Genomic DNA, 18,349 nt, shown 5'->3' on the forward strand with positions numbered 1-18,349 from the left:
TCCTCTTGATGCTTCTTTCCCTCTCCTACACCAATGTGGATGAAGATCAGGTCTTCTCAAGGCAATCTCAAACTAGCAAAGAGCAATCTAGAGAAAGCTAAGTGCTTCACTTTCATTTGGGGCTCACTGTCATCCTTCACACTACTCAAACAAGCAAAAAAATTCATAGGTATGCATAGCCTTGCTGTACAAAATAAAAAGTTAGTGATGATGCATTTGGAAATAATACGAAATTTACAATGTTTTATATTTCTGTTCATTTCCACAATAAACCATATTTACCAACTATATTAAGAAGGCTCCAACTTCTTATAGATCTGCTGCATTGTGATTCCAAATGCATCTAAAGGCCAGAAATTGAAAACCAGTGTTTCCAAGAAAAGTTTGTCTCAGTTTCTATCCTATTGCCTGTAATATGCTAACACTAGCTTCACCAGCTTTACTGGCAAAAATAAATAAATCGAATTGTGATTAAACCTTAGAGGAGTCAGGATTCACAAACTCAAGCTAGTTCATTTTGTAGCTGACATTCTTGTGAGGACAGTATAGAGGCAGTGAGCTTAATACTTAAGTTATTTTCCAATCCTAAGACAGACAACTGTTCTACTTTTTGTATTTGTTGCAGCACATTCTGTTTAGTTCAGACTAACTAAAATGTTAAATTACAGAATGGGATTTTTACTTTGATCTTAACTATTAGGCTTGCAAATTATCACTTTAATTTAAAATAAGTTTGCATTTCAGCTGTAGATTGACTACATAAAAAGAACTGTTCCAAAGCCCACATGAACGTTATCTATAGTGTATTGTTTTCAATTTACCTCAACCCTTACAAAGTAAGAAACACCTAAAGTTGAGCCCATTTAATTTTCACAAACTTCCACATCAGATAATAACAGGAAATCAGTCACAGCTCATGACTCAATTCACTTTATGAATGAAAGAAGAAGAAAAAATAAACAGAAGAAAAAGCACAGACATTTCTGAAATCTTTCCAATATTTCCAAAAAAAAGCTTCCTAGACTTCTCTGGTAATAACTAGCATATTACCTTGAACCTGACTCCCTCTTCGAGCACAATATATCCTTGAGAAGGGGTCAAATCCATTGTTGCCTCTGAAGAATTAATCTCACTTACAAGATACTGAACAGTCACAGTGCCAAATATTCCCTGAGGTGGTTCTCTGATAATATTCAATACTGCAACACTTTCCATCAAATGGATAGATGTTTGCTCTCTCAGAAAGAAGTGATTGCTGTTATTGAATGACAAAACTCCATGGCCATCATCATTGGCAAGTATCGTAATTGTAGCTTTTGAAAAAGAAATAATGAAAATATTCTTTGGTTAACATAGTAAAATATAAATATACATATATAGTAACATAATACATAACATAAACACAAATACATTCTTCCTTTAGTGTGTATATAATGCTTATGTGTCCATGACATTACCTGAAGAGAATGGGAAGGCATTTCACTTTAACTAGGAAGATCTCTAGACAGGAAGAATATAGTCTCTCCTAGAAAAGGATTATGAACTCTCTAAAAAGACCTCAGTTCAGTGAGGTAGTACACATTGAAAAACTCATCTTCGTGCTTTCTGATTCATTGCTTTACATATAAACTTTTTAATTGCACAGATTTCACAGGGATGTTTCAGAACCTTCCAAAGGAGTATAAAGATTCACCATAGCAGGACAATGGTGCTTTCTGAAATATGATTATTCAGAAAAGTGGAATTAAAATGTGTGCCACAGAATTCTAAAGAAATGGAACATTAAAACTAAGTTTTACCTGTTGTGTTCTCCCCTAATTCCAGCCCCAGAGATGGATTTGTTAAAATTAACTGGAACTTCTCATCACCTTCAGGAATCTCATCATCAAAAATCATGACATCAACAGATTTATGCCTTTCTCCATCAGCAAAAAAAAGAGTCTAGCGTTGAAACACATAAAGCACCGAATACTTACATCAGTTAATATCACACAGAAATTTTTGACTACGGTAAACAGAATTCTGTGAAATAGGAAGGAAGGGAAAGCATAGGAAGAGCCATATTCTCTGTTCCTTATAAACTGATTGAATCAGAAATATAAAGGTTCAGCACATTACAGAATGAGGACAAGAAAGAATAATTTATTTTGAAAGTCCTGTTGCAAAAATAGTCTATGAAAAAGTTTGTATGTCTAATCAAAATTAAATTTGAAATCGATGTTTGAAAGTTTACATTTTGCTTTATATTAAAAAATATATTTTTAAAAAAGAAATAAATAGAAGAATAAGAACATTTTTATTTCATTCTATTTAGATTACCAAAGCAACTGAAACAAGCTGAAACATCTAGCATCACTACTGATCATTCTGCAGAATAATCAAGAAGATATTCTTTTACGGAAGCTGAAAGAATAAAAAGTACTAGATTTAGAGTTGCTTCTTACCCTTGAGGTTACATTAAAATCCAAACCCAGCTGGGCCTCCAAATTTTGGGCATAAAAAAATACAGACACATTGCCATATGATCCTCTGTTTCGGTAAGCCATTACTGTCAGATTCCCATGAGATTCACTAACTTCAAAACTAAAATAAAAAGAATAATTCTCAATGTTCACTGATTATGTTCTTTTGAAAAAGATAGTACATTTTTATTACATTTTCACTCTGAATTATTCCCTACATTATAGTTCTCTAACACATCCTTTTTACCTTTTTTTTCTTATCTAAATTGAATTAAGTAACATGAGATTTTTGTTTTGTTTTGTTTTGTTTTTTGCTTACATGAATGGTGAGGCTGGAAGAGTTGATGCAGGCTGGGGAGGTTAGGCAAATTGGTGATATAAAAGGACAACAGTGAAAGTAGTAATAAGTAAAAGAATTCTGATTAGATGAATAGTGAATTTTTGTTTTCAGTGTGGGAATCCCACTTTCTAGCTCAGCTGAATTGAATGATTACTTTACCATCTCAAAGACATGGCCCTATTTTTAACAGGAGTTTTACTTTTAGAAAGAAAATGGGCAACACCAATCACTAATTGGCACAGTAAGTTCTTCAAGGAAGATGAGACTTACTTGGTACCTTCCCATTCAATTACTCCTCTTACACCATCATTAGCATCGATAACAATTTGAGAAGCTAAACCTTCCACATCTAAAAGGCAAAACAGACAAAAATTAAAGAACAATAAAATCAATTTTCTTGATTTTCAAGAATCACAGAAGCATTTATTCAATCAGTTCTAATATTACAGTGTCTTTCCAAAAAATGTGTAGGAGAAAATGGGAGTGAGCAAGATAACTGGAAAGAGTCCTTACTACTAGAAGTGCAATAATGTGTCTTGAATTAGCACTGTAATATTTAATAATGCATAAAAAAAAAAAAATAAGGAAAATGTAGAAAGTTAAACAGCACATAAAACATTAGGAAATAATAAAGTCTAGATTTGCAATGGAATCTTAATTTGTCTTCACTATAAGTGTTTATTACAATGACATTCAACATTTTGCATTTGCCATTCTGAGTATGAGAAAGACAATGAGGAAGAATAATAAATGATTCAGCATTTCATCTTCTATTTGTGCTTCAGTGCATCATACATCCTAATGTCACACCTCAGATTTCACTACAAATACACAACTATTAATTTATTTGTGGGGTGTTCATATACTGTAATATTCTACTGCTCCATAAAGACATACAGATATTTACAATTAGCCTGAAATCGTAATTGAATACACTGCAGTGTGAAAAACACCAAATAATAGGTTAATGTCGGAAAAGTCTACTAACTTCAGAGACCAGAACTTTACAGTCAAAACTTAATACTTCTCAGAAAATAGGTTGTTGTTTTTCAGACAACCGCACCACACAACTACCTTAACTTACTTGTTTACTTTTTATAAACTTCAACTTACTTTCTAAAACCAAATTGACTTCACCGAGTCTGCCATAAGTATATTATGTTTAGATCCATATACATTTTTCCATCAATTCAGATAAAACTGAACAAAAGTAGAAGATTATTGCCATGAATCTAAGCCTGTCACTATGAGGTAGAGATGACGATGAGCAATAGCTCTACACAGACAACAGAAGTGTTACTGAGGTTTACAAATCCTGAGGGAGTAATGGCAATTAGAGACATTTCTGCTTCACTCCTGCATTTTCTCATGTCACCTTGAAGTCAGATCTGTTCACCCAGGATCTGTAAGAGTTTGCTCACAGACACACACGCGGACACACGTATTTGAGTCAGGCTATTTCTTCTACCAGAAGACTGAAGCAAGAGCAGAATGGACAAAATAAGAAAACTATCTTTATGCTGTTTGAGTGAAACCTCAATCAGAAACACAGGTCACTTAAGCTCGGCATGTTCACTTGTTCATCACAGACACCAGACTTACTTAACATATGGCACACAGATGGCCATGACAGGAGTACTGCATGCAATAAAAGCCAGATGTGAAGAACTGACTGCACATGCCTGTAACACATGCAGAATACTCATCTCTTATGATATTAGACCCCTCGTTAGAACTCGTTCAAATATCTTGGATAGGGTATGGGATTGCTAGAAATCCTGAAGGAAGGCATGGCACTGACTAGGATCTAAATTTTTAACCATAACAAATCAAAACACACCAATGCAGAAAACAAGATTAGAAAACTGTCTGATAACAGAATTCACTGTGACATGTTATGTGAACACATTTTTTCCTTATGACTTAAAACTATTATTTTCTCATTGTAAGTAAAGCTGACCCAATGCAGTGTCACATCAGTGTTAAACGGTCATGGTTCAAGGAGACAGCCAAAGAGAAAGTGAGACTATACAACACTGTTTAGTTTGGATGAATCTTTCATTCTTATATGCTACTCCTTTCATATTTTAGACTCAACTATTCACAAATCAGCAATGAGTCTTGCAAGTTACCTTTCAATCTGTAACGAATTAACTCAGTCACTTCTATAAGCATGCAAAGAAAAGGGAAAAGAGTCAAAGAAGATGTCTGACATTATATAACTAGTCTTTAGTACCACAGGATAATCCAACAGTTCTTAAAGATAATGACTACTATTCTACTGAATTCTGAAGAAGCAAAATGAGAAGCAGACTAAGCAAATAATAAAGATCATTGCAAGAGTAGGAAAACCATAAAATATGTTTCCTAAAAGTGATAAAAGAATAAAAACAGACTTTTTTAAAAGAGTGAGCAGAGTAGCCACATAAAGTTTTTTTTTGACTTTTTTTTTCCATTTTGTAGTTTGTAAATGAAAATCAGATGAAAAAATCACCAATAAACTTTTCAAATAATTGTCCTTTCCAACTGATAATTACTAACTCCTCTACGAAAATTAATTTAAATTTTCCCAGAGTTTAAAAAGCAAGAGATTAAGTGTAATAATAAATCTATTTCATATTCTATGATGTTTCTTCTAAATAACCATGTCTCATCTCAGCATAGTTGGTAAGTAAGAGGAATAATGGTAATCTCCCAAGGTAATATAATATAAACCATTAAAAAGGAAAAGTAAAAATAATTTGCTATAAGATGTTTTTACCTAGCTTAGGTGGGGATGACGTTGAATGGTTCATGATGAGTTCCACTGAAGTTAAATTAACCAAGAAGAATTCTTGCACCTCTGGTATATCATCCTGCAAAACACAAATACAGTACATCCTCTTCTCATTGTCCTTTAAGAAACTTCCAAAGAAGTCACCAAAAAGGATCACACAACAAGTCTCTAATATTACTGTGACACTAGAATTCATTTTTCTGTTTTCCTGAAATAATTTTATTGGGTCTGAAACTGATTATCGTGGAAGAATTAAGTAAGACATTATATATCATGAAAAAGATCCTGTGGTGACGCTAAACTATTCTTGCAAATAAATTACTGACCGATTTTAGAGGCATGTATCTCCAGCAATGAAAAAGTATGAGCCTGTAGCCAGCCATGAAGCACACTGTTCTAAATACTACTAGATAGTTGGTAAAGTTTTAATGAGACAACTTTATTACCTTTAGACAGAGGTAGAGCTGCTTTCTGTGACTATTTGATCCCTTGTGATTTTAATATTAAGATTGAAACCATCTTTCTAAATGATAGTGAAATATAACACAGGGCTTCAAATAATGGCTGCAAGCTTTAGTTCCCAAAATATTACCCTTTTGAAATCATACAGAAAAGTACAGAATTAAAGGGTTTAGAGGTTACCTCTAGAATAGTAATATTTATGGCAACTGATGTTTCTCCTTCTTCTAAAATCAGTGAGCCAGAAGCAGGTACATAATCAGCTCCTGGTTCAGCCACAGTCTCTTCTGTCTGATTACTTACAGTGAGCAATCCTGTAACTGTGGCATAAGTAACATTGATAGTACCTGTTTAATTTGTGAGGAGAAAAAAAAAAAAGAAAAAAAAATTGTTTTTCAGTTCTTATATAATGTTCACTGGAATGGATAAAGACAAGAGATCAAATTCTCATCCACAAAATAAAAAGACTAACTGCAAAACAGAAGGATTAAAAGAGTTATCCAAAGTACATTGGAGCTAGTGTACCTTTGTTACCGTTATCAATATGCCTTCAATTTGACCTTTGCTGACTTGTCTGTCTGCATAGGACTCAAAAATCATTGGGTCCAAATGCATCCAGAAATTTGAAGTTCTGTGGACCATAAATATGAAATTGCTGAAAGACTAACTGGGACATCTCATGTACCATTAATATGAGTTTTTGCAACAAGGACACTTTTTGGGAATGACAGATATCTAAGAAAGGCTCTAAAGACAGTGCTGGGAAACACAGATTAATAAATCTAGATACTTTCCTGGGTAGATTGACAAACTTCAATAGAGAACAAAATTAGGGGACACATGGATAAATATTACCAAGCAGAAAAGTTATACATTATAGTTTTGAGAATAAAGCCACCTCTCGCTAATCTGGTAGGGTAAGTCAAGTGGCAAACATAAGGAGTATGAACCTGAAATAAAATGATAGATGAAATTAAAAGCTGCTCTGTATGAAATAAAATGTAAGAGATAAAAGAGTCCTAATTAATAAATAAGTAACGATGCTTATTTTAATTCAGTGAGAGATCTTGCACTTACTATGAACAATTATCTTAAAACATTAGTTTACTGAATAGTGTTCAAAGAGTACACTAGAGTATGGACTGGTATTAAAAAATAAATGGAAAAATAGTGTCATTAAAATGTCTCTAAAACTCTCTGGTGTCTCCAGATCTTGAAAAGCACTGTAAATGTTACTTCATTTCAAAACAAGTATGGCAAAAGAAACAGCCAGATTATCACCGAGGTGTAAATATAGTCCAAAAAGGCAAATAGGAAATTATTATACATGTTTTCTCACAACATAAGTTGCTATTTTCAGGCAACAAACACAAGATTCATTTTTTTTTTCATGAAGCACACTATTGTATTGTAGAATTGAATACTATATAGTTTAAAGGATGTTAATGGATAAATTGATTCAAAGAGGAATCAGAAATTGTCAGAGGAGACATAAATTGAATTCAATGGTCTGGACACAACTTTTTCCATGTGACATTCCTAAGGTGCTGACTTCCTGAAATTCAGAGAAAAAATATGTGGGATGTGTGTACATGTCACTTTTCTCATGTTTTTTATTTTTTCTGAAGAGACTAATGCTTTGAGACAGACTCATTAGACAAAAATATGGTAACCTTAATAGCCACCTGATTGTTACAGCTTTCAGATCCCTTGCTGTATTAATGAGGATTATGACTCTAGTAATAAGTAATATTTAGTTTCCAAGTCTGCAGAAAGAAGCTTAGAAGTTCTGAAAAAAATACCAACTGTAACAAAGATTTTTCCAAACTTTCATTATCATGGCTTTTATTTGCCTAATGATAAGCAAAACAAAACTTCCTTTCTCTTGGAGTTGTTATACAGACCTAGAGATCCAAATTCTCTGTTAATAAAAAGCTGAATTGTTTTGTTTTCCTCTGGGATTAAAACCACCCTGGATGTGGAAGCAAAATTCAAAATTCCATGTGGTTCATCACTAGCTTCTACTGTTAGAACAGCTTCATATCCTTGACTATCCAAAACAGCAGCACCTGTAGAAGAAACTCCTGCAAGAGAATCAGTGGACTGCAGTGAATGAAGTGTTATGCAACTAATATTTTTGTCTTACATTATTGTTAATATTACATTTAAATAACGTTCAGTAGCCATGCAAATACCACGAAACCAAAGCTCACTGAAGTATGTGGATGGTGTGGGACCTACACACATATATATACTTACATTCTATAACAAATAGAAACAGAAATTTTATGCATACCAAGTACAAAGTCACAAAAATGTATTAAAAAATAAGAAAACTTAACAGGCCAGTGCCAAATATCAACTTCCCTATATTTTAAAAGGAAATAAACCATTTTCCCAGGAAGTACCTCCAAAAGCTTAAAACTATATTCCACTTCACAATCATTACATCAATAAACTGATATGTTTTCCAACTATTGCTTTGATGAATAATTTTGCTCATCCCGTTGGGCCACAGTGACTCTCGGAAGTTGATAAGGCACCTCGCAGCAACACAATCCATGTCAAGTTAGTTTGGTGTTTGGACATTAATTTCAGTTTGAAAAAAGGTATTTCAGAACGGATGCAGTTTAAGGCTTCTTTTCTCACTATAATTTTAATGGCAAGAATAAAATATTCTGACCACCTTGAATTCAGGGACAGATCAGTAAGTCTGCAGCTTGACAAGATTGTTTAAAAAGATAAAAATATCTGCATGTTTCATGGCAACTCTATCCATGACATATTAGTAAACTCAGTTTGCATTAAGATTAAGGGAAGAAACAACCATTGAATTAAATAGGCAGAGTTAAATCAGGATTGAAAACCATTTAAGTGTATTTGTGGAGACACGGTGGGATTTATATATACATACATAAGGACCAAGCCTATTTCAATAAAATGTTAATGAACTTTGCGTACTTTGCACCAGCTGCAGTTTGCTCAGTCCTATACCTCCAAAATGAAATAATAAAATTAAAAATATTATATTATTAAATGGTATTTTTAAGATGTAGCTGGCTATAGTTCTGCATTACCTTCTGTTTTGATGTTGTATAGGATGACTTGGTATTCTTCTTTTTCTTCAGGAATATGGTCATCCAGCAGATCAACATACAATGTTGTATTCAACGTCCCCTATTTGTTTTAAGGGTAAATTGATTAGCCATTATTTTATAAAACACAAGTGATATCATAATGACAAGTATTTTGAACAATTTCTTTAAGAAGAGTTAAGTATCAAGAATTGTAAGCTCCCTCCAGTTTGTAAGTCAAAAAGTGAGAAATTAAATAATCAAACCAAGAAAGAAGGACTGTTGAAAAGGCACACTTTTTCTCAGATCAGTTCTAATCACACTATTTTCCTGTAGCCAACATCACTGTTTATGGACTTACCTCAGGAAAAAAAAGTATTCCAGAATAGTTTGCAAAATTTTGTTTTACATTATGTCCTACTATCTTCCACTCAACAGTAACATTTCCCAGTCCTGGAGGAGTTCTTACGATGTGGAATTGTAATTGTTCTCCTAGGAATAAAGGACAAGATGCAATGTTTCAGGGTCTCCTCTTCTACATGTTGGTTATAAAAATGAGAGGTCAAAAACATGCATCACACAGTTAAAGTATTTTTCCTGAAAGATATTGCTATTTTTGTCAGTTTGAATTTCACAGTAGTTATATACCACATTCACTTTTAATGCTGAAAAGAAAAACCTAAACTTAAACTCTTCTAGTTTTTTTTTTTCTGTTTTTAGTTCACACTTGGAAATAATTATGAACATATGAGGGAACTTGGTATAGATGAATAACTTAGAAAGGGAATGTTCATGAAAACATGCGCAAACATTAGAGCAATACAAGTCTGTAAACTGTACAAAACAGTAACTGCTGTATGTACCAACAATAATAGTAGTTTTCTACAACAGTTCCCTGGAAAGAATACACATTATCTGAACATTTGCACTGTCTTGTGACTTTATTCAATGCATGCAGAAAAAAATGCTTATAATTATCTGTAAGTTCCATTTATGTGAGTTCGAACTTACAAATATGGTCACTGTTAGAAAACAAAACATTCAGAAAATGTTAATAATTTCTTATAATCTCAGAGGTAATCAGTATTGCTGGACAATGTGCATATAAAGGAAGCAAATACTATGGTATTTTGCACATTTATAACATTTAACCCCAAAGGCACTTTAATTAAAAAGAGTAGACCTCTTAGTAGGCTTTGTAAAATGTGGAAATTGTTTTATATTCACAAGTTTTTCACAAAATTTCCATTAAATATTTTAAATGTGGACATGTGAAATTAGCATGTTATATCAACATGGAATAGATCAGTAGGCAATATTTTGCAAAACATTCACAATAGAGGACAGATGGTTATTTATAATAGGTAGGTACATGGCATTCATATTTCATATGCATTTTTCAGGTCCACAGAATTTAAGTTCAACAGCACATTTTGTCCTGCATTGGCTTTCAGAGACATGAAATATGCAGAAATCTACAATTCTGAGATTTTTGAAAACAACACATGAGATTTCTTTTGCTTATTGAAGAATTAACAAAACATAAGATAATGTTATAATAACATTATGCTGCCCAACTAGTCTCTTTGATTATGCAATTTAGAGAGCAGCAACTTAGGATGCTGTCTTGCTATTCTACTGTATTACCTTACAGAATTGTACAGCATTGTACAGCTAAAACTGGCAAGAAAAATCTGAAAATTTTCTAGTTGCATTTATTTTTTGTAAGGAAGAGTCAGAGATATGCATGTATATTGGCTACCAATGAAAGAGAAAGGAATTCTTAACCTCAAGAGCCCTTAATATACTTAAATAAAATTTAATATTGTAAAGAAGTAATACAAAAACTGTATACACCCATTTTCAAATACATAAATGTGCTATTCAGCCCCAACATTTCAAACTTCAGTTAAGTCTCAGAGATGTCGACATTGATGTCGACATCAATGTCGACATCTTTGGCTTAAGTTGGTCCATGTTGCTTCTAAGAAAATTAAGGAATTCAAAATTTATTGATATCACAAGGATTCCACTTCTACAGTCAAATATCTGGATGGTAGACTCCCAATTTACAGGTTCCTCTGAGGCTAAATCATTACAGTGTTTAACACTGCACTGCAATCCACTATGTTCTATTTGAGAATTTTGCATATCCATTACAAAGAAATACAGATTTAAAAGAAAAGTGGTTTCAATGGTTTAGTACCATTGGGAAAACACACACACACACACAAATAAGGCAAAGCTTATTTCAATATATCTCTATAAGTTATAATGAATTTTCGTTGAAGACTGGGAAAAATGCTTTATGATATAGAAAGCTGTTCCACTATAATCCAAACACTGAGAAGAAACTTGAAGTCATTATTACAGATTCCAAGTAGTTATTTACTGATCCACGTTTCCTACCAGCTTTACCAAGATTTTTTTGGTATTCCTATCCAGAAGAAATGCTAATATGAACACTAATTGATTTCTGAAGATTGAAAGTGTTATTAGGCTAAATTCAATATTTTTTTTAATATTTAATCCTTATCCATACTTTTACATTTCTACATTGTGACTTAATAAGTGATGCATCTCTTACATAGAGAAACAAAGAGGTGGGTATTTATCGCTGTGAAGAAGGGAGCATCAGCCGCTCTCCTCTTCCTCATTACTTAAAGCTACTGCAGTGCATTTTCTTGTAATACAGTTACACAACTGTCGCAGACCCCTGTCCAATAAAAAATACTATACTTATCCTCAATAAGGTAAAAAATAACATGCACATTGTGAAAACAAAATGTATTCACTTAACAGAAAATTTTCAATAACACAATAACTGTAAAAGTAATGATATTTGGATTTATGTCTGGTAAATTTTGCTTTCGAATGAAAAAAATATTTTGACAAACTAAAATAATCTAAATGCCTTAGCTCTTTTGCTCTTTCTCTATTTCTCCCTTTTTCTCTCTCTTTTTTTTTTAATCAAAGACACTTAGTTCACTTGTTTTGTTTCTGGCTGGAAGGCAATGAACTATTTCTTTTCACAACATGGAAAAATAATATAATAATAACTATATATAATAATAGAACTATAGCCAAGTACTTCAGTTTCAAGCAGCCAGCATTTGGTAGCATGCTATGAATAACATTTAACCAATTGAAAGTATTCAGGGACTTTGGGACTGAGACAGTTTGTATTAATTCCTTGTGCTCATTAACAGCTCTTCTTAGCTAATCATATCACAGCTGGCTTGGCACAGAATTAACACAAACCATACCTAGATAAAAAACCAAAGGTTATGATGCCCTTTCATGTTGGGAAAACAAAACAAAAAACCTTTGGTTGAGAAAGCCATTTTTCTTCAAACAGAAAATGTAGTGCACACATTAGGGGACAAGTTCCTGTTTTGTGAACTTTCCCTGCCCATCAGTTCAAACATCAGAGAAACGTGATACTGCAATACACTGAGATTCCATCAAAGGCCACCTAAAGCAATCACCACCAGTACTATTATCATCCTATGCAAAACTGCATCAAACTGTAGATGAAACATGCCGTGTATTCTTTAAAACAATAGTAGAAATGTTTAGTACATACCAAATTATTATTGTTCTTTCTCAAATGTTTGCTTTCTCTTATAATTGCTACTTCCCAAATCATCTGCCATAAAAAAACATCAGGTTCATGGGACAGACAAAGGGAAGATGTTACCCTAATGTTTCTGCAGGAATGTTTTCTAGAATATTTTAAATTCTTTGTAAGTCGCTGATAGATCTGATTTGCTTATGACTATTAGGTGTGTGTATGTTGGCAGTCATGAAGTGGGATGGCAGGAGCCTCGTGCAGGCCAACAAAGAGAAGGGCAGAGTCCTGCCCCGGGTGGGGAGCAGCCCCAGGCACCAGGGCGTGCACCCTGATGGAGAGCAGCTTGGCAGAAAGGGCTTGGGGTCCTGCTGGACACTGCACTGGGCAGGAGCCAGCAACATGCCTTGTTACTAAGAAGGTTGATGGCATTCTGGGCTGCATTAGGCCAAGTATCCCTAGCAGGCTGAGGGAGCTATCCTTCCCCTCTACTCTGCACTGGTGAGGCTGCACCTGGAGCACTGGGTCCAGCTCTGGGCTCCCCAGTGCAAGACAGACCTAAACGTACTGGGAAGACTCCAACAGAGGGACACTGAGATGATCAAGGGATGGGAAGAGAGGCTGAGAGAGCTGAGACTGCTCAGCCTGGAGAAGGGGAGGCTCAGGGGGATCTCATCAGTGTCCTTCAATACCTGAAGGGAGGGTGGAACAGGACAGAGCCAGGCTCGTGTCAGTGGTGCCCAGGGACAGGACAAGAGGCAGCGGGCACAAACTGGAGCACAAGAGGTTCCCTCTGAATATCAGACAGCACTTTTGTGCTGTGTGGGAGCACTGGCACAGGTTGCCCAGAGAGATTGTGGGGTCTCCCTCCTTGGAGATACTCAAAAGCCTGGACATGGTCCTGAGCAACCTGCTCTAGGTGGCCCTGCTTGAGGCAGAAAGGACCAGATGACCTCCAGAGGCCCCTTCCAACCTTAAGCATTCTATGATTCTATGAATGCTTGCAAGAGTTTAAAGTACATGTCAAGTATGTGGATATTCTCTTCTTGCTGGTGTTCTCTGAACAGTGAAGCACAATCATTGTGAGTCATTATCAACCGAAAGCACAAAGATGGAAACTGACATTAAAATTTGAGCGTGGTCAACACAAAGAACACACCTTCACAACCAATAACAGATCTTGAGGCTGTATGGAAGCTTATAATTCCTGCCACATTGTCACTTGCCAGAATAATCACTGTGACAGTGTCAAAACTGGGCAAAATTCGACTCCCTCCTTCAGTATGGACCAGGCTGATTTCAATACTTTCGTCATCCTCTGGCTCTGGATCATCTATAATGGGCAGCGTGACCATCTTCTTTGTTTCACCTACAAGGAGAAGAACGTATACAACCGTGTGTCCACTTGGAAACCACCTTGTAAAAAGACTCAATCATCTCATTTTGAAAATAATTAAATATATAAAATATATTAAAATTGCATGAAACAAACTTATTTACCTTTCTGGAAGTCAGTGAATGTCATTATGAAATTTTATCTAATTACTATTGATCAGTCACATTAAGCCAATAAAATGATCACATCTTTAAATATACTATGTAGAAATTAATTATATAGGAATTATTTCTGAGTGCCTAGAATTCTTTATTTTCATTACAAATTCTATGACTTTAAAATTTAACTTAGAAAAGGGGAATATCATTCTTGAAAAAAAAAATAAATTGCCAGGTGCTAAGCTCTCCGATGAACCATATACACAAGGGTGTACATTCAATATGAGTACATTTACTGAGCCAGGGAATGCATTGAAATGGGATGACATTTTGTTAGTTCCTTGCCTTTGGGACTATCAAAGAATAATAATGTAAGCAGCAAACACCGTTAATCTCTAGTCGCTATATATCCATTAAAATTTACAACACAATCCTGTTGTTCAGTGCGTGTGCATAACCCAGCTGTGTTTTATGATCATTAGAATATCAATTTACAGAATACATATGTATTTCCTGCTAGATTGTCTTTCAAAATACTTCAAAATCAGTTTTTACTAAACTTATAACTGGTAATGTAATTACACGGCAGCCTCACAATCATTGCCAGCAGCCATGCCTTACTATTCAGATGATTTATCAAGCTAGCACACTAGAATCTTTACTACGCACCTGGAAATTGCTTTCAAAATATCAGTTCGATTAACTCAGACTTTGAAAAAATAAAATACAGCATAAAATACAGCATGCTGCATGGTACTTAAGTAATGTCTGAGAGGGACTTGTTTGTCCTGTTTGCAATTCTTTTAAATATGTTCTGTTATGTTACGTTTAAATATGTTTTGTTATGTTACAATATGACCTCAGAATTTAAAGAGATGTCATGAAAAATTAGTACTGTAGTGACCGAGGGCTAACAAAAGACCACTTAGGCCTGATTCTCATTTCCATTATCCTTGCTGTAACAAGTATCTTCGACTTTATTAATCCTTACTTATGTGGTAAAGGAAATCTTTATAGTGCAATATTTATACTGCAATATTTCTTTAATAAAAACCCTTAGATATTTATTGTGCTTAGATATTTCATTGTGCTTTGCTACCACTGTGTGTGTTCTGCAAGATAATGCTACATGCTAATGAACAACCATACTCTTTTGCACGTGTATCCTTAGCATTCAGGAAAATTTAGCCTAAGAAGAAGATATCAGTTGTCAAAACATCCACAGTATCGTGTACTTGTCACGTTCTTTTTTCTTTTTCTTAGTTTTACAAAACAGAAGCCAAAACAAGAGCTTGTCTCACCTTCAGCAAACACCAGAGTCTCACCGACACCTATAAAATCCAAGTTTGGAGTAGCAGTCCCACCAATGACATGCCATTCCACTGTCACTTGTCCCAGGCTGCCTTCTGTTCTGTGTATCATTAGCTGCACGTTGGTCTGAGGACGTTCCTCTACTTCAACATACAGACCTTCCTCTGTTGCATTGGGACTTACACTGTAGATCTTAAACACTCCAAATGCGTCTCCATTCATCATTATGATAACTGTGGAGGTATTTGGCTGTCCTATGGTTGGTTGGTTTTTTGAGCTGGCTGAGACGTTCATCAGTTCTGCTTTCAAAAGGGTTATAGTGAATCTCTCATCCAGTTCTGGCAGGCTGTCAGGCAGTATGGTAACTGTTAGATTTGCAAACTCTTCCCCTTCCTGCATTATGGCCCACTGTCTTGTAACAGGTTCATAATCACTGCCAGCGATGGCTTGTGTGCTGAAGAGGGCGAATGCACTGGTAACGTTTTTCTTGTAGGTCCGGAACCCTGAAGTGTTAGTTAATGGGCTGATATCTGACGTCAGCCAAAGGCAGAGAGGAATCCCTGAGGCACTGGAAAATGTAAAGGCCGAACATGCTTGTTCTTTTAGGCACTGAGCTGCACAGGAATACACAGGGTCACTTGCTGCTGACACATTCACTCTGGTCTTGGATGGTTTGTCAGGAATTCCTTGTACAGGAGGCTCGTAGTAGGCCAGGATATCCTGACCTTGCTCCACAGCAAGAGCTACAACGTCAGTCTCAGAAGTGCTGTAGAAAATCTGCAGCTGACCAAATCTTCCCTCACTAAAAGACATTATAATAAAATAAAGTTCTGTTAGTTGACAAAGGATGTCCAATATTCTACATGTTTCTGGGTTAATAATAGAAGTGAACAAAATCAACTGACCCTTTCTGAATTGCTGAAAAATTCCAAATAACACATCAAAATGCATTCCCTTTGAAACTAGTACCAGAATAACTGAGTTATCTTACTTTTTTGTGGATAGCAAGTTTGATTATTTATAGCTTAGGTAGTAGTCTGTTAAGAATGCATATTTGTAAACATTTGGTTCTAGGAGTTAACTTAGTCTTCTTCAGGACTTGGCAGCTCTCCTTACTAGCAAGGAAGAAAAAGCCAGTGACGCCCAGACTTATCACCCTTCCTCTAGGATCACATGCATAAAACCTGTTTTCCTTCTCTTATTTTCATCCTGTAAGGGCTGGCCATTTTGTCCTCCTGTTCAAATCACAGGAACAGGCTACCATGCAGGTTTAAATGATTTGATGATTAAACGGACAAAATGAATAGTACACTGTGTACGCTGAGTTTACATTGTGCATTTCAATGTATACTACGTTTAAGTAATTTATGTAATACACAGACATCTACTTCAAAAACAATGTGTTTGAAATGAAAATACATTGAGATGGCAGATCAAAGAATTGATGCACATATTTTTATGAGAGGAGCATGAAATTTGACATTATAGTGAAAACAAAAGTGAAGAATAAATAGTAATTACAAATAAAGCAAACATTATACAAACCTTCGCCTGACTGTTATGTTTGCCAGCAAATTTCTTTCTAGTGGCTCCTGAACTCGATATAAGGATTGATGAAAGAAAACTGTGCCATAAGGATTATCATTGGCAGGTATTATAATACTTGCCACGCCATCTAACCCAATAGCACCACCATTGGAGGCCTGAGTTAATTCTACACGGACAATCTCAAAGAGAAGAAAAGAAAAAGAAGTAATGCAGCTAGACAATTTGTGGTTTTTCTAACAATAATTACAAGCAAAGTATAACATGAAATTATAGCACCTTCCTGCCGGAACATTTCTTGTTTTCCATCATACATATTTCTAGAACAAGTCAAAATTAATACCATCTTCAAGGAAGATGTAAGTGCTTGACTTACTTCTTCTATTTCTGGAACATCATCAGCCAGGATTTCCAATAGTAGCATCTGAAAGGCTTCCCCAGGGGCAAAAGTAATATTGCCTGAGGCAACCTGCAAGTCCTCATCAGCAGGGTGTCCACCAATGGTAGCAACCCACTCAACAGTAACGTTACCAAGTGTCCCAGCATTGCGGATTACTGGCAGATTTATGGGTACTGATCCAGATTCAGGCTCCTCCACAGTAAATTCGGTCATCTGGAACACTGAAGTGCAGCACAAAGAGGTGTATTTCATTAACAGTAATATTTAAAATAAAAACACCATCCTAGTTACTGAATTATATATTTTATTTCACTTGATTGCATTCATTTGCACAATTAAAAAAATGTTAATCAGGTTTAAACTTCAAATTGAACTTTCAGTATCATTTTATCTGCAAATAAAATTGGCATGAAAATTCAGCCCCCACCCAAGAGTTTATTCCAACGTATCCATTGTTCAAGGCTAGCCATGATCTAAGTTTTTAGAAGACGGTCAGAAGGTAATTTTTCCCAGTGAGGAAATTTTTTATCATTTTTTATGTCACGTATGGAAAAAATGTGTCAACATATTCCATCTAAATTGTTTCAAATATAAGTCTTTCTTGTATAAAATCTTTAGTTGTTAAGAATGAAGTTAATGAATTATCCATGTGGAATTATTTACTTTTGTCAATTTCCTTTACATTTTGCTGATAAAATGGAATAACTGAAATAAAGTAGGGTACTAAAGGGAGAAAGAGTAAGTCAAATAAAATGGCTGGAAAACATACACCAGAAATACTGAAATAGAAAAAATAAATAGAAAAGATAAATTTCTAAAATGTCATTAAATTTTTGAAATTACCATTTTTTTCTCAAAACCTGTGTAATGAAACTATTTTTGGAAAGTGTCCACAATCCATTTTACTGATAATGATA

At 34.8% G+C, this 18,349-nt stretch overlaps 1 protein-coding gene across 12 annotated transcripts in view; it reads right to left on the reverse strand.

Moving 5' to 3' along the window:
• Positions 1 to 18,349, reverse strand: part of ADGRV1 (adhesion G protein-coupled receptor V1) — a 289,328-nt gene that overhangs the window by 204,146 nt on the left and 66,833 nt on the right. For all 12 annotated transcript variants that reach the window (XM_066988535.1, XM_066988534.1, XM_066988533.1 and 9 more), the window contains 13 exons: positions 17,409 to 17,653; positions 17,033 to 17,214; positions 15,478 to 16,289; positions 13,842 to 14,051; positions 9,473 to 9,603; positions 9,115 to 9,214; positions 7,942 to 8,121; positions 6,221 to 6,384; positions 5,564 to 5,657; positions 3,073 to 3,151; positions 2,445 to 2,583; positions 1,800 to 1,941; positions 1,051 to 1,313 (listed from right to left, as the gene is read on the reverse strand). In XM_066988535.1, the coding sequence (XP_066844636.1) occupies positions 1,051 to 1,313; positions 1,800 to 1,941; positions 2,445 to 2,583; positions 3,073 to 3,151; positions 5,564 to 5,657; positions 6,221 to 6,384; positions 7,942 to 8,121; positions 9,115 to 9,214; positions 9,473 to 9,603; positions 13,842 to 14,051; positions 15,478 to 16,289; positions 17,033 to 17,214; positions 17,409 to 17,653 (2,741 nt within the window). The remainder of the gene's footprint in view (positions 1 to 1,050; positions 1,314 to 1,799; positions 1,942 to 2,444; positions 2,584 to 3,072; positions 3,152 to 5,563; positions 5,658 to 6,220; positions 6,385 to 7,941; positions 8,122 to 9,114; positions 9,215 to 9,472; positions 9,604 to 13,841; positions 14,052 to 15,477; positions 16,290 to 17,032; positions 17,215 to 17,408; positions 17,654 to 18,349) is intronic.

The sequence above is a fragment of the Anser cygnoides genome, chromosome Z, assembly GCF_040182565.1.
Source record: "Anser cygnoides isolate HZ-2024a breed goose chromosome Z, Taihu_goose_T2T_genome, whole genome shotgun sequence".
NCBI lineage: Eukaryota > Metazoa > Chordata > Aves > Anseriformes > Anatidae > Anser > Anser cygnoides.